This window comes from Carcharodon carcharias, chromosome 18, assembly GCF_017639515.1.
Source record: "Carcharodon carcharias isolate sCarCar2 chromosome 18, sCarCar2.pri, whole genome shotgun sequence".
Taxonomy (NCBI): domain Eukaryota; kingdom Metazoa; phylum Chordata; class Chondrichthyes; order Lamniformes; family Lamnidae; genus Carcharodon; species Carcharodon carcharias.
In genome coordinates this window covers 10,025,203-10,046,655 of record NC_054484.1, presented here as the reverse complement: position 1 = coordinate 10,046,655, position 21,453 = coordinate 10,025,203, and the positions used below count along the sequence as shown (strand labels likewise).

At 47.0% G+C, this 21,453-nt stretch overlaps 1 protein-coding gene across 9 annotated transcripts in view; it reads left to right on the top strand.

Moving 5' to 3' along the window:
• Positions 1–21,453, top strand: part of robo2 (roundabout, axon guidance receptor, homolog 2 (Drosophila)) — a 637,222-nt gene that overhangs the window by 69,744 nt on the left and 546,025 nt on the right. For all 9 annotated transcript variants that reach the window (XM_041211369.1, XM_041211368.1, XM_041211367.1 and 6 more), the window contains exon 2: positions 446–772. In XM_041211369.1, the coding sequence (XP_041067303.1) occupies positions 446–772 (327 nt within the window). The remainder of the gene's footprint in view (positions 1–445; positions 773–21,453) is intronic.

Here is a 21,453-nt window from a genome sequence, read left to right as displayed (position 1 = left end):
ATCTTAAAGATCTCTGTAAAATGAACAATCGGTTAACCTGTAACTTGGGAGCGTTGACTGGGGAAGGGGAGGAGGAGAAATTTTGGTCCGGATACCAAGTTCATGGGATCTTTAATGCTCACCAGATATTATCTCACTGGGAAATATAGAGTACGATTGTGTTGTAGTCACCTCGCCTTCTGTCCTAGAGAAAAGAGCCCCAGCCTCTTCAATCTACTTTGATAGGCATAACATCTGAGTTCTGGTATCATTCTGGTAAATCCTTTTTGCATCTTCTCCATGAATCTATATATTTTTTTTCATAATATGGTGACCAGGACTGTTCACAGTGTGGTCTAACCAAGGGTCTTAAATAAATGTGAAACATGGTTTAATATAGGCCTAAAAACCGGATGGCCTGTCTCACATAATTAAATCTCCTCTCCCTTCTCTCCCTCTCTCTCAGGATCCCGTCTTCGACAGGAGGATTTCCCGCCCCGGATTGCGGAACACCCCTCTGACCTGATCGTGTCCAAGGGCGAGCCGGCCACCCTGAACTGCAAGGCCGAGGGGAGGCCCAGCCCCACCGTCGAGTGGTACAAGGACGGGGAGCGGGTGGAGACGGACAAGGATGATCCCCGCTCTCACCGCATGCTGCTGCCCAGCGGCTCACTGTTCTTCCTGCGCATTGTACACGGACGGAGGAGCAAACCCGACGAGGGCAGCTACGTCTGCGTGGCCCGGAACTACCTGGGGGAGGCCGTCAGCCACAACGCCTCGCTGGAGGTGGCCTGTAAGTACCTGACGATTGCACGCCCTTGCCGTGTGTTGTTTGCTGGTCACGCCAGACACTGTTGTTTCTGTTTCTCTCAGTGTGGTTCACAATGGACGTTCAGCCCTGCCATAATGGCCAAACAGGTTGTCCCCAATAAGCGAGTGGGAATTGTTGTTGACTCTGAGGGCGTCACTCAGTGGGTCACAGCTCCAGGAGCTCGGTGAAGGGTGCAGGGCTCGAGCATTTTGCCGTAATTGTTGGGCCAACTGGCTTCTTGTTTCTGGTGCCGTGTTTTACTTAACGGAAGGAGTCTTTCTACAAGGCTTTTACTCTCCAGTGAAGGAGTTCCCTGGAGAGAGTCAATATTTTGGTGTCTCTGTGAGTGTGTAAATATTTGTCGGGTGCTCTGGGAGCATGTCTGTACTTGTAGTGTCTCTGGGAGTGTGTCTGTTTTTATAGTGTTTTTGGGAATCTATCAGTATTTCCAAGGGTCTGTGGAGTGTGTCTGTATTTACAGGGGTCTCTGGAAGTTGTCAAAATTTACAAGGGTGTCAGTGATCCTGTATTTACAGGGCTCCCTGGGAGTGTGTCTGTTACAGGGCTCTCGAAGAGTGTGTCTGTATTTACAGGGGTCTCCGGGAGTGTGTCTGTATTTACCGGCGTCTCCGGGAGTGTGTCTGTATTTACCAGCATCTCTGGGAGTGTGTCTGTATTTACAGGGGTCTCCGGGAGTGTGCCTGTATTTACAGGGGTCTCCGGGAGTGTGTCTGTATTTACAAGGGTCTCCGGGAGTGTGTCTGTATTTACCAGCGTCTCCGGGAATGTGTCTGTATTTACCAGCGTCTCTGGGAGTGTGTCTGTATTTACAGGGGTCTCCGGGAGTGTGTCTGTATTTACCAGCGTCTCCGGGAGTGTGTCTGTATTTACAGGGGTCTCCGGGAGTGTGTCTGTATTTACAGGGGTCTCCGGGAGTGTGTCTGTATTTACCAGCGTCTCTGGGAGTGTGTCTGTATTTACCAGCATCTCCGGGAGTGTGTCTGTATTTACCAGCGTCTCCGGGAGTGTGTCTGTATTTACCAGCGTCTCCGGGAGTGTGTCTGTATTTACAGGGGTCTCCGGGAGTGTGTCTGTATTTACCAGCGTCTCCGGGAGTGTGTCTGTATTTACCAGCATCTCCGGGAGTGTGTCTGTATTTACCAGCATCTCTGGGAGTGTGTCTGTATTTACCAGCGTCTCCGGGAGTGTGTCTGTATTTATGGAGGTCTCTGGATGTGTGTCAGTATTTAAATATTGGGCAGAAAACAGGCATGAACTTCCCTGCTCTAATTTCAAAAGCGAGCCATGGGATCTTTATCATACACGTGAGAGGACAGATGGGATCTCAGTTTTAACATCCCATTGCATGACGGCATTTCCGGCAGTGCAGCGCTCCCTCAGTACCACACTGGAGTGTCAGGCTAGATACATATGCTCAAGTCTCTGGTCAGATAGCAGGAAGAGCCTTAAGGGGCTGAATGGCCTCCTCCTCTTGGAAATCAAGAGGCTTTTGTTCTGTCCTTGCTCTCACATTAAATCTGCCGTCTCTCAGCAGTCAGATTTCAAATGAGTAAAGTCACATATTCCAATTGCTTTTGTCTTTCTCTGTCTTGAGAAGAGTATTTTTTCCTCCCCACCCCACCACCCAATCTCCCCCCCCACAACTTCCCCAAGACCCCGCTACCCAATCCAATTTCCACTGATGTTTTTTACGGCGATTTTCAATAAATCTAGAGTGTTGGGTGAGTCAGACGGTTGGGCTTGACCTGGAGTTACTACAGCTGGTGGGAGGTCAGGCAGGAACACAAGTCCGAATAGGGGGAAAATTGGAAAATTAGCAAGAGCGGGCCTTGGTGCTGGGAGCTAATAGACGAGAACTGAGGGGCCAGTGAAATCTGAGAATGGACAGCCACAGAAGCCTCTGTTCCAAAAACAATCCAGCCTCTAACCTGACACTGCCATCTCGATTTATGTCACTTTTATTTTATGTTTGTAGCTACAGCTGATCAAATATTCTCTGACTTGTTGTGTTTGGATTGGGGGAGGGGTTGTGAATATGGCCGTTTTCTCTCATGCTCCCTGGTTTCCTCAAGAGTCGAAAAGGAAAAGGCACAGGTGGTGGATGTAAAAGATTCCCCCAGGGGCTCGGTTTGAAGAGCAGGTGGACCCTCTCCTGGCGGGGCCGGCCGACATTCCTCTCTCACCAATCGCCTCCGAAAAGCAGACCAAACCCGGGCTGTTTCACCTCATTTGTTGGTCCTGGGATCTTGCTGTGCTGAAAATGACCACCGATGAGCCAGCAGCCACCGCGCTTTGTTACGTTTCATTGTACACGAAGAACTTTGAGATGTTTGCCAGACATTTAAACCCAGTCTGAGTGTCCACTGCCATATATTCAGTAGAAATAAATCAGAAATAACCTGTGAAGACTTTCTTCCACTGTACAATAATCACAAAAAAAAGAAAAATCGCTTTATTGGTTCTTGGTTCAGAGACCCATAAACCCTTTTAAAAGAGAAGATTCTTGTTTGGATCCTTCATTTATGCATAGATTACCATCATTCACTCACCTTCTCTCCATACTCCCCAATCCCACCTAGGCACCCTCTCCCCATATCCCTCAGTCCCACCTACCCACCTTCTCCACGTAGCCCTCAATCCCACCTACCCACCTTCTCCCCATATCCCTCAATCCCACCTACCAACCTTCTCCCCGTATCCCTCAATCCCACCTACCAACGTTCTCCCCGTATCCCTCAATCCCACCTACCAACCTTCTCCCCGTATCCCTCAATCCCACCTACCAACCTTCTCCCCGTATCCCTCAATCCCACCTACCAATCTTCTCCCCGTATCCCTCAATCCCACCTACCAACCTTCTCCCCGTATCCCTCAATCCCACCTACCAACGTTCTCCCCGTTTCCCTCAATCCCACCTACCCACCTTCTCCACGTAGCCCTCAATCCCACCTACCCACTTCTCCCCTTATCCCTCAATCCCACCTACCCACCTTCTCCACGTAGCCCTCAATCCCACCTACCCACCTCCTCTCCGTAAGCCTCAATCCCACCTACCCACCTTCTCCATGTAGCCCTCAATCCCACCTACCCACCTTCTCTCCATATCCCTCAATCCCCTCCCACGCTGTCTTCAGTCTCCAGATATCAATTTAATTATCTCTTGATCACTTTTCCACAGCCTGCTTCAATGTCATTCTTTGCTAACTTCTGACCCAGATCTGCTACCCTTTGAGTGACCTCCATTCTTGCTGCTAACTTACTCATTTTAAATAAAAACAGAAAATGCTGGAAAAACAGCCAGTCACTCAGCATAGCTGGGGAAATCACACAGGTCAGCGTATATATCCCCGAGGTTTGCACCTTCACCTCAATGAACAACTTCTCCAGATCAAGTTCCCTTCCTGATCTTGGCAACCTTGTCTGCTTGCATTTGTTCCTTAAATGTGCTGATGTTTTGATGTCTATCTCAATGCAATCTCCCTTGGTGTGTTGCTTTGAGCTGTAGTCACTGTGATAAGGGAGCTGTTTTTAAGGGTGGCAGATTAATTCAACAGAAGACATGCACTGAAGTAAAATAACGCCTTTCACAAACTCAAAATGTTCCAAAACATTTTCCAATCAATTAAGTATTTTTGAAGCGTAGTCACTGTTCTAATGTAGGAAATACAGTTGCTAATTTGTGCACAGCAAGCTCCCACATGAAACAATGACATAAATGGCCAGATAAACTGTGTTTAGTGATGTTGGTTGAGGAATAGATATTGGCCCAGGACACTAGGGGGATCTCCCCTGCCCTTCTTTGAAATAGTAGTCAGGATATCTTTTTCACCCACCTGAGAGGGCAGACGCCTAGGCTTAACATCTCATTCGAAAGACGGCACCTCTAACAGTGCAGCACTCCCTCAGCACTGCATTGGAACTGTTGGGCTAAACCTGGCGCTTAAGTGTCTGGAGGGGGGAACTCGAATCCACAACTCATGTGCGAGCCAAAAGTGCAGCAAAGGACAGTTGGCTTGAAGCAATTACTGGAACATTGGCCATTAGAGAACTAAGACTTTTTTTAAAAGGCAGAACTTATCCATCAAGATGAAGGGGGCAGCGATAGGGGTGGGGTGTGGCCAGTACTGGATAGTGACCCAGGAACAGGAAGCCTGGCTGAATATTTTCAGATCTGTAATGCAGGGGTCCTGAGGCCAGTTGCGCCACACCAGTTGACATCAGCTAAACTATGATGAGTCCAATAATCTGATTGTGAAGTCTTCTTCCAATCATGGCATTCCAAAACAATATGGCCCCTTTAAGCGATGGTATGTTTCTGCAGGACATGTGGGACCTCACTTTGATATTTCGATTTTATTTCCACCCCCCCCCCCCGCCTCCACATCATGAAAATATAAGCAGTATATATTTATATAAGTAAATGTAAGCTCGGCTCACTGAAGAATTGACTTCTGCCAAACTTGTTAAGTGGGTCAGTCCACCGCTGGGAGTCAGAGCAGATCATATTCTCAGACGGGGGATAAAGCAAGGATTGTATTTCTGGGGAGGGGAGTAGGGTGGCCAAGCAGTTGTGGCGCCAACACGTTCAAGGAACAGAAGAAGCATGTGCGCTCTGTCAGGAGGCTGGGCCTGCCTCTGATCTCGCCTGCATCACTTGATACCCCCAGGGATTCAGCCATAGCCCCGGGTGTTAAATATATGGACAGCAGCTTGCTATCGACTAGTGGTTAACAGCAGGAGGAGTCAGGACAGGGGGAGGTGGGGGGGGGTGGGGGTGCGATGTGGTTGGGGGAGTGGGGAGCGGAGGTGAAAAGTGGTGGGAGGGTGTGGAGAAGTTGTGAGAGGGTTGTGGGTATTTGGACTTCAATGAAAAATTGATGCAGCCGCTGGATGATCGCTTGCAGCAGAGGAATCAAATGAGGTGTTGAATGTTCCAGTGATGAAGAGACTTGGAGAGGGGGGGGGGGGGGGGTCAAGGGTCAAAGGGCAGGTAACAAACCTATCAGCTTTCCCCTCTTCAAAAGCCAAAGAAAACAATTGAAAATAAAGGGAGAGAGAGGCTGTACAGTTTGTCCAGGAGTTAACCGTTCCTTCCCTTGTTGAATGAGGGGACTAAATAAAGAAAAAAGCAAAAATCTGCGGATGCTGGAAATCCAAAACAAAAACAAAAATACCGGGAAAAACTCAGCAGGTCTGGCAGCATCTGCGGAGAGGGACATAGTTAACGTTTCGAGTCCGTGTGACTCTTCAACAGAACTAAGTAAAAATAGAAAAGAGGTGAAATATAAGCTGGTCTGGGGGGGTTGGGACAGGTAGAGCTGGATAGGGGGCCAGTGATAGGTGGAGATTGCCAAAAGATGTCATAGACAAAAGGACAAAGAGATGTTGACAGTGGTGACATTAGCTAAGAAATGTGCTAATGGTGACATTAAGGGTAGAAAGCAGGACGAGCAAGGTACAGATAGTCCTAGGGGGGCTGGGGTGATGGGAAGGGATCAAAATAGGCTAAAAGGCAGAGATAAAACAATGGATGGAACTACATTTAAAAGTAATGGAAAAAGAAAAAATCTATATAAATTATTGGAAAAAAGGGGGATCGGAATAAAGAATCTGCTGCTTCTTCGCTGGGCTAAAGAAACGGATTGAACAGAATCCCCCTCAAACTGGGACCATGAAGCAGATAGAATTTCTCGATTTTGGGGGAAGTTAGACTTTTCTTTCTCGTCCTGGCCCCTCTAACTGTGAAAGGGTAACACCCCCTCCGTTATTTATAGGGGGGTGGGGGGGGGGTGGTGGGGGGTACATTATGTCTATGTCCCTGAATTATGCAGCAAAGGCACTCCTCAAATAAAAACAAACTTGTTTCTTTGGTTGCATTCAACCCCGCCCCTCATGAATTTGTCGTGCCAAAGAGTAATTCAGGATATAGCAAGGGATCAGTGTCCCAACTTGGGTTGCGACAACGTCTGAGGGCATTTACCTTTGCACTGCTTATCCTCTTGGGGTGAAGTCCGACTCTATTGCTCCTCTCCAGTTTCCCGGCTTTGTTGGCCAGGACACCAGGGGAGGAGCTCCTCACGAGGGTGGCCATGTGATTGGGAGATTTGCTAAGAAGCTGGGTATGTGGGATTGAGGGATATGAGGAGAAGGTGGGGAGGCGCGATTGAAGGATACAGGGAGAAGGGGGGATTGAGGGATATGGGAAGAGGGTGGGTAGGTGGGAATGAAGGATACAGGGAGAAGGTGGAACTGAGGGATATGGGGAGAAGGTGGGTAGGTGGGATTGAGGGATATGGGGAAGTGGGTATGTGAGATTGAGAGATATGGGGAGAAGGTGGAACTGAGGGATATGGGGAGAAGGTGGATTGGTGGGATTGAGGAATATGGGGAGAAGGTGGGTTGGGGGATTGAAGGAAATGAGGAGAAGGCGGGTAGGTGGGATTGAGGGACATGGGGAGAAGGTGGGTAGGTGGGATTGAGGGACATGGGGAGAAGGTGGGTAGGTGGGATTGAGGGATATGGGGAAGTGGGAATGTGAGATTGAGAGATATGGGGAGAAGGTGGGATTGGGGGATATTGAGGGATATGAGGAGAAGGTGGTTGGGAATGTGTGGTGCGAGGAGAAGTGGGTAGGTGGGATTGAGGGAAATGAGGAGAAGGTGGGTCGGTGGGATTAGGGAGTCGGTGGGTTGGTGGCATTGAGGATTGTGGGGACAAAGTAGTTTTGATGTTTCCAAAAGTTTTGGGTTTCTTAAGCATGTGATGCTCTTATTTTTATCTGTGTTTAAGCTTCAGCATAATCAAAGCTTTAATAAAAGGGGAATAACTTAATGAAGGTTTAGATCAGTCAATATACCTTGGCTTACAGACTGCATCCTGCGGACTTCCCACCTTGTGCTTTCTGGATCAATGTCATCCAATAGAAATTGACTAGCCCTAGATGAAGCTGCAGTGATACAGTTTTAGACACACACGCTAGCCTTCGAAGAAAATGAATCAGACACAACACAGGTGCATGGCACATGTGTAAATTTAATGAATTGACTCTTATCACCGTAGGTAACTAGGGGAGTAAAACCCTCACAATAATCAAAAAAGCACCCACACGCTCTACTTTTCTCACTAACAAACACACAAAAAAGGTCAAAGTTCACATGCCTTCCGAATATGAGTATTGAGATCACATGGCCAATGACAGTGTCTTATTACTCATCTATTATTTACTAATCAGGATTGCAATTAGCCACATCTGGATTCTCAATTAGCCACATGTGGCTAACAGTGAACATATTGGACAACACTGGTCTGGAGGAAATCAGTTACCACATTGCCAGGCACTGATTGTTAATGGAATATCTCTAAATATCTCTGCATTCTCCAAGAAATATGAAACACTGAAATTTGTTGAAGAACAGGAATATGAATAAAAATAGGATTCAGGCTGTTTCTAAAAAAATGTAGTTTAAGACTACATCAAATGAATAATTGTTGGTAATATTTGCACACAGTAATTTTCAAGCTCTTTTGAAAGGTTTCACTGAAAGCTAATGTTCGGGTACAAAAAATGGTTTTCAAGGCTAATGGAATGTTTGTCATTATCTCAAAAGAGTTGAGCACAATTAGGTAGAAGTTCTGCTCTGCTTGTATAAAGCTCAGGTTAGACCTCATTTTGAGTAACTGCCTTCATTTCTGGGCACTGTACCTCGGGAAAGATACACTGGTCTCGGAGGGGATGTAGCGTAGATTCACCGCAATGATACCGGGGCGGAGTTTGATCCTGACAGCATTTTATGGTCCCGCTGAAGTCAATGGGCTTCTGAATGCCTCGATGCATTTTAGGGCCCCACTCCCGCTGCAACTGGGCCATAAAATTCCACCCCAAGTCTAAGAAGGTTAAATGATGAGGACGAGTTGTATCGACTAGGTTTGCATCCCCTGAACATGGAAGATTAAAGGGCGATTTCGCCGAGGTGATTAAAGGAGTTGGTGAGCGAGCACATCAGAACTATTGCCCCTGGAGTTTAAACAAAGGGGGAATAATCTTAAAATTACAGCCAGGTCATTTAGGGGTGATGTCAGGAAGCATCTCTTCACACAAAGAGGAGTGGAAATCTGGAACCCTCTCCCCTTAAAAAAAACTGTTGATTGAACCTGGTGGAGGGGGGGGGGGTTTAATTGAAAATTTCAAAACTGAGATCGAGAGATTTTGTTTGACAAGGAGGATTAAGGGTCATAGAACCAAAGCAGGCAGATGGAGTTAAAATACAGATCAGCCATGATCGAATTGAATGGTGGAACAGGCTGCAGGAGCTGAATGGCCTTCTCTTGCACTCCCTCATTGAACAAGAGTGGAATAACGGGAATTAATTCAACAGACAATTAGTGATACCTCTAGCACTCACTTTTGGCAAATTGTATTCTTGTGGAGTGACCTCTCTAATGTAACTCCATCCCCTCCCCAATTTGATCTCCCTGTCGCCTTGGCCCGAGCACAGGATCAGAAAGATCTATCCCATGGCGGGACTTGGATTTTAGTCCGTGATGCCAACACAACTAAAGCAGATGAAGAAGGAGTTGTTACACATTATGAAACAAAGGCGGTTGGTTGGGTGGGTTGAAGGTACAGATCAACCATGATTTCACTGAATAGCTGTACCAGCCCAAGGGGCTGAATGGCCTCCCCCCTATCTTTGTGTTCTGTTGTCCTGTTTCTGATTACTCACTTTCTGTCCTCTGCGATCATTGTGAATGTTTTTCAGGTGGCTTCCTTTCCCTTCTGCTTGAACCCTCTGTGCTCGCACAATAAAACTACAGGGAGTGACAATCGTCATGACGTGTGTTTCATTGTGCATCAGCATTTGCTGGAAGTGATAAGTTATTGAGGCCTGTTCTTTGTAGCTCTTGTGTGAAGCTTGCTCCCAGATGCCACTCGCAAAGCAGTTAACTGATAACTAGGTCATCGCGAATGGTCATTAATTGGCAAGTTGCAAGTGCACAGTGACACTTTTAACCAGAACACGTAAATCTTTCAGCATAACACTTGTGGTAAACCACAATACGCAGCAGAGAGTGAGTAACTTCACAGAAGTGAATGACCTCACCTCCTCACACCCCTGGAAATTGAATCCCCCCCTTTAATCATAAGCAATTTAAGGAGCAAATTAAAAACTGGTTTGATTTTGATGAGGCGAAAAATGCTTAAGGAGTCAGAGTTTATCCAGTAAGGAACCCAAAACCCCAGGAATAACTTCCTTGCTGATGAGATCACCACTCTTCGATGGTTGTCTTGTCAAGCTGACAACCTCTTGAACAGACCAATTTTTTCCTTATTCTGGGAATGTGGGCATCACTGGTAAGGCTGGCATTTATCACCCACCCCTGGTTGCCCCATGAGAAGGTGGTGACGGGCATTCTCGATCTGCTGCAGTCCGTGCTGTGTACGAGCTGTAGAGATCAGGAAGTTCCGGGATCCCTGCCAGGTCTCCACCTGAATTAGCTGATTTTAGCTTGTCCCCAAAAATCACACAAAAAAAAAATTACACGTGAGAGAGAGATTGAAGTCAATCTTCTTGGTTCTTAAACTGATCCAGAGCTTTTGCCTCCACTACTCTTCAGAGAGTCCACCCCATGGTGACGATCCCTCTCTGTGTGATGAAGAACCTTCCTGATATTATTCTGGACTGTGTACCTTTAAGCTAAGCTAAGATTCATGTGGATGTCTAATGATCAAATGGCTACCACTTGCTAGAAGAGCGGCGGAGATCTCCGCAATATCCTGGGTTAATATTTATTCCTCAACCGACACTATGGGAAAACAGATGATCTGGTCATTGTTGCTGGTTGTGGAATCTTGCTGTGCACAATTTGGCTGTGACCTTTCTGCGTTACAACAGTGACTACATTTCAAAAGTAGTTATTGGCCGTGAAATGCTTTGGGATGTTCTGAGGCTGTGAAAGGTCATCTAAACGCAAGTTATTTCTTTATTTCTTAGCTCCAATGAGTATAAAGCTTGCTGGTTATTTGAGACTCCTTTCACATAACCCAGCTTCCGAGCTGACGTGACCCCAAGAGGTTACCGTGGCGGTGACTGATGCGGTTAATGAGATCCAGTGACACTTTGACCCTTCGACCCCCTGGTTCTCCCCTCTCCTCCACCACCACCACCCCAACCCCCACCCCCGCCCCACAACCTCTCCAACAGCGTCAGCTCCGTTCATTCATCTCTGTTGCCCCACAGGCTCAATGTGTGAGAACATAAGCAGGTGTGAATAAAGAAGTTCAAGGAGCTCTCAGTCACAGCTGAGAGGCAGAGGCAGTGGCAGAGTGAGATATCTGTTCAAGGAGGGTGAACAGCTGGGTTTTCAGGACAAAAGCCAATTGTTTCCGTGTTTCATGGAATGGACGGGATTTTTAGCCTCTGTGGGCTCTTTGACCTTGTTTTCTCTTCTCTTGCCTCTCCCACTTTCGATATCTACCCCACTTCGCTGGTGTCCAATGCTCAGACAGACACTGCTTTCCCTTTCACTGCTACCTGACCCACATGCATATTATTTAAATGTGCGAGTGTTTGACAGTGTATTAGTTGGGGGGTGGGGGGACACAGCTCTCCAGCAAGGATCATCAGGTCAAATGAAAATGCACAACAGCAACTAAGTCACTCCTTTGCTCCCCCTCTTAACTTAAGAGCGACGAGGTCTATAGGCTTAGGGTTCCAGCCAGGAACCTCCCTGCTCTGTGGATGTTCATGGATAAACCCACTGAGAGATCACAATTAGCAGGTGGGTGGTGACGTATGTGAGCACCTCCAATCCTGGCCTCTTGCACATCTTTCATTCCCATCGCTCCAACATTGGCACTGTGCCTTCGCCTACCTGGACCCCTAGCTTTGGAATTCTCTCCCTATCACCTCTCTGCCTCTCCAGCTTTCTTTCTCCTTCTCCTTTAGGATGCGCCTTAAAATGTACCTCTTTGTTACCTTCTCACAAGGGCTTGGCATCAAAGCTTGTCCGTTAACATTCTTGTGAAGTGCCTTGGAATCTTTTACCACATGAAAGGTGTTCTATAAATGCAAATTGTTGACATTTGAATTGCACCCAGAAGTGAATTGTTTTAATGTATTAATCTTCAGGCCAGCATTTCAAATCCACAGTGCACGATCCTGTGGGCTTTTCAAAAATACATTGAAGAGAAAGAAGAAAATAATTTACTTTAATCCATTTGCATAGCACCTTTCATGATCTCAGATGTCACAAAATGCTCTATAAACAGTGAAGTACTTTTTGAAGTTTAGTCACCGTTGTAGGAAACATTGGTTGCGGATGGGTGCACAACAAGATCCCACAATCAGCATCCTGACAAAGACGATATTCCATTTTAGTGATTCTGGTCGAGGGATAAATATTGGCCAGGTCACTGGGGGGAAATAGTGGTCGTAGGATCAATTATGCCTGACCAAGAGGGTGGGCGGGGACCTCAGTTTAAAGTCTGATCCAAAATAAAATGGCACGTCTGACAGTGCGGCGCTCCCTCAGTGCCGAAAATGGGGGTGTGAGCCTGGATCTTGCGCTTGAGTCCCGTCGAGTGAAGTGGGTCTTGAACCCACGTCCGAGCGTGAGCCAGAGGAAGTGCAACCCCACTGAGGCATGGCTGACAATCAGCCATTTAACGTGCCCTTTCTATTTCCGAGACACTGATGAACTTGGCGCGTATCCTGATAACCCGTACATGAGAAAGGAACTGCCTGTTCCAGTTGTCAGGACTTTTAATGGGAGATGCTCACAAATGACCAGCAGCCTGACATCCCCTACCCAATGTGGCATTTCTTAATGATCCAATCAGCGGGACTTAACGTGTTTTTATGCAGTTCACTGCTTGGCAGCCATGGAGACGCTGAGAAAATTACCAATGAATTTCAGATCTAAACCTTGACCTTTGCCCCGAGAGCACTCCATCTCCTGAAATTTTGAGAAGACCTTTGGCCAGCCAATGACACGCTCGACCACCTTGATAATCACTCCCCACATGGAGCCTGCGAGATCTCTGCGTTTGGCTTCATAATCTGGGGGGGGATCTGCAGTCAAGTTTGATCAGTTATAGGTCATGGTCCATTAATGAATTCTGGTAATGCCCTGCAATTTACTGGAGCTCCACGAGTTTAATATTCTCATCCTTGTTTTCAAATCCCTCCACAGCCTTGCCCTGCCTGTCTCTGTCACCTCCTCCAGCCCCAGAAGCCTCTGAGGTATCTTTGCGGTGCTAATTCCAGGTTCTTGCACATCCTTTATGTTCAATCACTGCATCATCGGTCTTCGGCTGCCTCAGTCCGATACTCCGGAATTCCCTCCCGAAACCTCCACGCCTCACTCCATTTAAGAAGCTCCATTAAAACCTGCCTCTTTGACCAAGCCTCTGGTTTGCCTATCATAAGGTCCTCAAGTCATCTGATGCCGAAATTTATTTGACAGTCATCCTAAGAGAGTGGTGAATGTGCAGGTGAGTGAAACGCTTCCTATTTCAGGCATCCAGTGATGTTCAGCATCAGGAAACAATCAGAAAGGATGAACAACTCGCATTTAGACTGGGCCTGGCATGACCTCAGCCCCGTCCCAAAGGGTTTCACAGCCAATGAAGTCATTTTCCTTCCATAGTGCGGTCACCATTGCAACATATGAAATGTAGCAGCCAATTTGCGCACAGCAAGATCCCACACAAAAGGAATATCAGTGTGAAAAATGACCAAGTCAATTTTTTGTTTTCTTAGCGATGTTGGTTGAGGGGTAAATATTGACACAGGACACGGCGGGGGAGAACACGCCCTACTCTCTCAGAAAAGTGGTTGTGTCATCTTTTATGTCTTCCTGAGCGGGTAGTCCCAGGCCTGGCCTAGTATCCTTTCCCGAAACAATAGGTACATGGTGGGACAGGAAAGCTCGGCTGACTGAGACATGAGATCAACTAATGGCTGGGTTTGATTACCTCACACCATAACGTCAACCAAGTTTAAGCCAATAAGCTCGTTTTATTGCAGTGCTAACACTAACGTTTTTACAGTGCCCTTCCAGATGAGGAGGGGGCTGACATTGCCAAGCCACTGTTTCTGCAGACGAGGCTTCCAAAATTTGAGAGAAAGTGCCAGGGGAGAATGGAAGGCCTGGTTCTGTGCCATCTCATTTAAAAAGCCAACTGAGGAGGAAGAAAACATTTCCACATTTCACATCTGTTGCAGGGAATACTGTCTCCATTAGCTATCGTGGTGAATTCTGCCTTCAGAAGATTGTGTGTTCAAGCTCCACTCCAGCGGCATGAATACATAATCAACGCTGATGCTCCCAGTGCATTGCTTACCCCTCAAGCAACATCATTGAAGGAGGTTATCTGGCCAATATCGTACTGGTGTTTGTAGGAGCCTGCTATGCACAAATTGGTTGCAGCATTTTATTCCTTACAACAGTGACGACACTTCAAAAGGTGCTTCATTTGCTGTGAAGTGGTTTGGACCACCCTGAGGCCTTTCCTTTACCTTCCAATCTTTCTTTCACCTTCCCCCTCCACGTTGAGTTCTGCTGATGGGGATGACCCATGCTGGGGTACAATTCCCCCACCCTGGTATTCACCCAAGTGGTCATCCACCACGTGGCAAAAACACACCTCCGACAGCACCTACCAGACCCAGCTGGACGGCCAACACATCAGACGCATAGGAACTCCCAAGCTCCCCTCCAAGCCACACGTCATCCTGACTTCAAACTATGTTGGATGATCCTTCACTGTTGCTGGGCCAATATTGTGGAACTCCCTCCATAATGGCACTGTGGGTGCACCTTCCCCACACGGGATGACAGCAAGATGAGGGCCCACCACCACCTTCTCAAGGGACAGCTAGTGGATGGGCATTAAATGCCCTGTGTAGCTGGACTGCCCACATCTGTAGTTATCCCTCTTTGCAGGCTAGAAGGGGGAAACCAGGCAAATCTGAGCACTATTCAATAGGGAGAGGCGAGAGGGGGTCGACAGCGATCAGGGCCAGGAACGCTAGCTGATATTTTTGTCACTTTCTGGGCCAGGACCCTGGAGACCAGCAGCCATGTCTGAATCACTGGCCTTTCTAAAGCAGCAGTGGTCTAATCTGCTTGGTTAGTAGCTTTAGTAAGACCCTGGCTCTGAGCTGACATCAATTAGATTTTGCATTCGTTGTCAATTCTGTGTTTGTTTTACACTCCTGCAGAACACCTTTCCCAACATTAAAGGTGCTATATAAATGCAAATTGCCCTTTCCAAACCGGGTCAGGTGGCCTCCACAGACATAACCTTTAGCATTTTCAGGCAGAAAATGCTGGAAAGACTCGGCCGGTCTAACAGCAACTGTGGAGGGAGAAAAACACAGAGTTAACGTTTCCAGTCCGTATGACTCCTCTCCAGGCAACCGACAACGACACTTTGCATTTATACAGCGCCTTTTAAATGTTACAAAGCAATCCGTTTGAGGTGGGAGGTGGAGGTTTGGCCATCTTGGAGCTGGAGCGGATATGGGACCGGACAGGGTACCGTCCATGTGTAAGTCTGAAACATCCAACTCTGGCTTTTGGCCATGGCAGCACATGTCTGTGCTTAGAGACACAGCTCTCAATAAAGGCAGAGAAAACTGGAGAATAAAAAAAAACCTGTCTGAAATTTGTCCCGACCCCTAATAATTGTTAGCATAGCGAGGGTCGACCTTGACTAACGTTCTGTTTGTCGAAATCAAAAACCAACAGCTGCACACAGTAAAGATGTAATGTGAGTGGTGTCTCTCCATCTACCCATCCAGTTATATTGTTTCCTCTTGTGTGTGGAAACTGATATTGTTGGATTTGGTTGGGGGGGGGTGGTGGTGATGGGGGTGGAGGGTGGAGGGTGGGGGGGGCGGGAGGGTGGGCTGGGGTGGGGGGGGTTTGGTGGGTGGGGGAAATAGAATTTGTTACAATGAGCTTTTGTTGCAGACTCGCAGCAGTGTGCAGCCTTATCAGTGTAAAGCACATCGATCTTAAACCACGTTGGTCCTTTCATGTGACAACGTGTCCATCTTAAATCTCTTTCGTCTCACATCCACCCCAGCTCTGTTAAAGCAGAATGTAGCTGGTAATTTGTACACATTTATATATATATATATTTTTTTTTTTTTAAGAAGCTTGATGTACCACTTCAACATTCAAACTATCTCGGGAGATAAAAGGCAGTCCCTTGCTAACTCAGGGACCCAGCTAAGTATATTAAAGCCATTTCTTTCTGCCAGTGACTTGGCAATTCGACAGAACAACAAATCAGCCACATTGTGTCTCGGAGCCGTTTCTGACAGCTAAGGAATGAGACATGAAAGTCCAGTAATTTTGTTCTGTTGCGCTTATTCTCTCTCTGGCTCGCTGTCTCCTCTCTCAGTTCACTAGCCCAGGGCCATGTGGCACCCAATGCGTTATTATTATTGTCATCGCCTGCAGTCTGGACTTGTTTTTATTAACAAATTCCTTCTCAGCTCTATGAGCCCCCAGATCACCTAGAGAAAATGCCTGCAGGAGATTGTGTTATTAGAGGTAATTAGGAGGTAATCAAATATGCTGTAAGTTGGGGAAGGGTGCGGAGTCTGAGAAGGAAGAGACTGACAAATTCTCACACATGCATGCGCACACACACATGCACACACACATGTACATACGTGGCAAAAATCTGAGAGCTGGGAGTGGAAAGTAGACTTAGAAATAACAGCAAAAAGGCAGAGTTTCTGAAACCACAATAAATTCAAACGTAAGAGCCTCCATCACTGTTTTCTTCTGAAACGTGAATTACAGTCCAGTTACTGAAGGAGTGCTGCACTGTCAGGGAGTCAGTACTGAAGGAGTGCTGCACTGTCAGGGAGCCAGTGCTGAAGGAGTGCTGCACTGTCAGGGAGCCAGAGCTGAAGGAGTGCTGCACTGTCAGGGAGCCAGTACTGAAGGAGTGCTGCACTGTCAGGGAGCCAGTCCTGATGGAGTGCTGCACTGTCAAGGAGCCAGTGCTGAAGGAGTGCTGCAATGTCAGGGAGCCAGTACTGAAGGAGTGCTGCAATGTCAGGGAGCCAGTGCTGAAGGAGTGCTGCACTGTCAGTGAGCCAGTCCTGAAGGAGTGCTGCAATGTCAGGGAGCCAGTGCTGAAGGAGTGCTGCACTGTCAGTGAGCCAGAGCTGAAGGAGTGCTGCACTGTCAGGGAGCCAGTACTGAAGGAGTGCTGCACTGTTAGGGAGCCAGTACTGATGGAGTGCTGCACTGTCAAGGAGCCAGTGCTGAAGGAGTGCTGCCCTGTCAGTGAGCCAGTACTGAAGGAGTGCTGCACTGTCAGTGAGCCAGTCCTGAAGGAGTGCTGCAATGTCAGGGAGCCAGTCCTGAAGGAGTGCTGCAATGTCAGGGAGCCAGTGCTGAAGGAGTGCTGCAATGTCAGGGAGCCAGTACTGAAGGAGTGCTGCAATGTCGGAGGGGCAGTACTAGGGAGCGCCACACTGTTGTAGATGCCATTTTTCAGATGAGGCATTGAAGTCGAGGTCCCACCTGCCTGCTCGGGTGGAGGCATGAAGTTCCAGTGCCCCTATTTTGGGGATTTCTTCCTGATGTCCTCAGCCTGTGTTTATCCTGCAACAATACCATCAGCTTAGCTCTTTAGACCCTCTAAAATAGCCTAGCAAGCCACACAGTTATGAATGAGGCACACAGGAGAGACTAGGCGGTGAAAGCAGCCTCGCCAACATGGACCTACATCCCGAGAACACTGATCCATTGAGTTGTAGTCTCCTCTTATATCATAGCACCTGACTCCTACAACTGTGGGCAGTCTGTGTGGGTTCCTTGCACGAGATGGGGTAAGGCAAGAGAAATTATCACCTTGACACTTGATTCATAATCAAAAGTATTAACTTAAAACAACAAAGAAAAGACTGATGATGGGTTTGGCAGCCTTCCCTTACACCAACCCCTCCCCCACCCGCCCCCAACCCACACTAACCTCCATTAGCTTACACCCTGGATAAAGCAATGAGAGAAGCAAAAAGCCTGTGGCCTACATGCCCAGCACTTCTTAAATTTCAAGCAAATTGCTGTACACACAAGGGAGACATTTTGTCTAGTTATGTTCTTAACAGTTTACTAAGGTTACCACTTTTATCGTGGGAGTCTTGTCTGAACTTTTCAAGGGTTTCAGAAACTCTAGTTGCTGCCTCATTATTTAGGCACTTTGAAAGACCCTTAAGGGCCGCCAGATTTATTTGCTCCCGCCAACTTCCTCTCATCCTGTCCTGAAGGCTCCAACTTTCTTGCCTGGACCGGTAACCCCTTGCAACCTCACCCAGCAGATCGTCTAATTGTTGTGGGCATCACTGCTGCATTGAACTTGTACGTTAACCCCTCTCCCCACCCCCCACGTTCTCTCCGCACCTTCAACAACAACAATATCTTAGCACATGCAAGCGCCTAAAGATGACGAGACAGCCGCCACGAGTGGCTGGAAATCTTCGGGAGCTTTTTCCAGGCCCTATGCCTGGGTGCTAACCAAATTCTACCTTTGAGTGTCCATCCTAATGGGTCCAAGAAGGCTACCCACTTCTTCCACTGCTGCCTGTCCAGAGCAAGATTCTCAGCTGAAATTGAGATAACGCCTCCCGTTCACTTCCAATGGTTCCCCACCGTCGATGTTTAGATTTGTTGGTCTGTAATAGATCTGTTTTGTCCCCTGGTGCATTTCTGTAATTAAGGTTTTTGTTTTTTTTTTACGGGTAACCAGATTGTCAGCTTGACTCTCAACCCCTGAGCAGAAGACTAGCCGATTTCCATTGCTCCACCATGCCTTCAGCAACTGAGACCCTAAGGTCCAGAATTCTCCTGCTAAAGTTCTCCACCCCTTTTTTTCCTCCCTTAAGACGCTTCCTAAAACCGATGTCTTTGACCCAGCTTTTGGTCACATGTCCCAATATCTCCTGATACATCAGATTTTGGTTGTTAGTGCCCCTGGGAACGGCCTTGTGACATTGTGCTACTTTTTGCGGTTTTCAGTCTTTTTACATAAGAAAAGATATACTTAGCTTTGAGAGGGTGCCACAAAGATTCACCAGATTGATTCCAGAGATATGAGGACAGGCCGATGAGGAGAAATTGAGTACAATGGGCCTATATTCTCTAGACGTCAGAAGATTGAGAGATGACCTCATTTGACTGGACCAAATTCTTCAATTGGCCGTTTTGGACTTAGATGAGCAGTCATTTCTTTGGAGTGCTATCAACCTTTGGAATTTAGTTAATTAATTAATTTAATTAATTAATTTAGTTAAGTGAGCGGGCAGAAATTTGGCAGGTGGTGTTTAATGTGGGAAAATGTGAACTTGTCCACTCCGGCAGGAAGATTAGAAAAACAAAGTCTTATTTAAATGGGGAGAGATTTCAGAATTCGATGGGACAGAGAGTTCTGGGTGTCCTATTACATGAGTCACAAAGAGTTAGTTTACAGGTGCAGCAAGTTATTAGGAAGGCAAATGGAATGTTAGCATTTATTGCAAGGAGAATGAAATATAAGAGGAGGGTACATAAGAACTAGGAGCAGGGGTAGGCAATTCAGCCCCCCGAGCCTGCCCAGCCATTCATTACGATCATGGCTGATCTCATTTTGGCCTCAGCTCCAATTTCCTGCCCTCTCACCATAACCTTTCAACCCGTTACTATTTAAAAATCTGTCTATCTCTTCCTTAAATTTATTCAGCGTCTCGGCATCCACTGCACTCTGAGGTAGTGAATTCCACAGATTCATGACCCTTTGAGAAAAGTAATTCCTCCTCATCTCTGATTTCAATCTACCACCCCTTAGCCTAAAACTATGGCCTCTCGTTCTAGAATACCCCACAAGGGGAAACATCCACTCCACATCTACTTTGTCTATCCTCTTTAGTATCTTATATACCTCAATTGGATCTCCTCTCATCCTACTGAACTCTAGTGAGTATAGGCCTAAACTGTTCAATCTCTCTTCATAAGACAAACCCCTCATCTCTGGAATCAATCTAGTGAACCGCCTCTGAACTGGCTCCAGTGCAACCACATCGTTCCTCAAGTAAGGGGACCAAAACTGTGCACAGTACTCCAGGTGCGGTCTCACCAATGTCTTGTACAGTTGCAACGACACTTCCCTGCACTTTACTGCAGCTGTTCAGGGCCTTGGTGAGACCACATCTGGAATACTGTGTACAGTTTTGGCCTCCTTATTAGAAAAAAGATATAATTGCATATTCAGCATTTTAGAGAAGGTTCACTTGACTCATTCCTGGGATGAGTGGCTTACCTTGTGAAGCGAGATTGAACAGGTTGGGCCTAAACCTATTGGAGTTTAGAAGAATGAGAGGCGATCTTATTGAAACATATAAGATCCTGTGGAGGCTCTGATAGGGTAGATACCGGAGGGAGGTTTCCTTTTGTGGGGGAGACTAGTGCTGGGGTGTACAGTTGGAAAATAAGAGGATGAAGATGAGGAGAATTTTTTTTTCTCTTAGAGGGTTGTTAGTCTGTGGGATTCTCCTCCTCACGATCATTGGAGGCAGGATGATTGAATTTATTCAGGGCAGACATAGACAGACTTTTGAAAGACAAGGGTATTGAGGATTAAGAGGGTAGATGGGAAAGTGGAGTTGAGACCATAACCAGATCAGCCATGATCTTATTGAATGGAAGAGCAGGCTCGAAGGGCCAAATGGTCTACTCCTGCCCCTAATTCTTACGTTCTACCCCTGATGACTGTGAATGCTCAGTCGATTTCAAAAATGAAATCGATAGGTCTTTGGGCGCTAAGGGTAACAAAAGGAGAGAATAGGAAAGTGGAGTCAAAATGGATTGAATGGTGGAGCACACCTGTGGGCCTATATGGACTACTCCTGCTCCTATTTCCTAAGTCCTTACATTAAAGGCACTATATAAATGCAATTTGTTGTTGCTGCTATTTAGTGGACACAGACTTTTCAATCTGTCTGGTTGGACCACCCACTTTGCACCCACAGCCACAGGAGAATGCAGGCTTAGTCCTTACCAATACAGCATGGGACGGCCCTTGACAAGGGGTGATGGAGATGGACACTGAACCTTCCTGACCAAACCGCGCCCCCCCCCCCAGGTCTACAGCTCAGTATCATGTCCATTGTGAGGCCATTTGCAACGTTGACTCTGTTATCCAGCCCCATAATGCATTCTGTTTCCCTTCTCGTAGAGCATTAGGGTTTGATCCATGAAATTTGCTAAGGGCATGTCTTTAATCTTAAACTTTCAAATCAGACCCCCACGTTCTGAGGAGCTGGCGCTGCTCAGAAGCACTGAGTGCAGTCAATCACTGACTGCGATTGTAATGAAACATTGAACTCACCAAACTGATCCGGGGGGTATTTTCAAGGCTTGAACACAACTTGAAATAAATCAGGGTGACCATTCCAACTTATTTTGAACTTTCCAAACTTGTTCAGCTCAATTTATGCAAATGTTTTAAAATGCTCTCAGCCGGGCCTCATACCGAGATATTTTTTTTCTCTGCTCCTTTGGGTTACGATGCTCGACAGCACCAACTTTCCTTTCTGGTTGTGCAGCGCTGTACACAGTGCCCATCAGTCACCCATCCC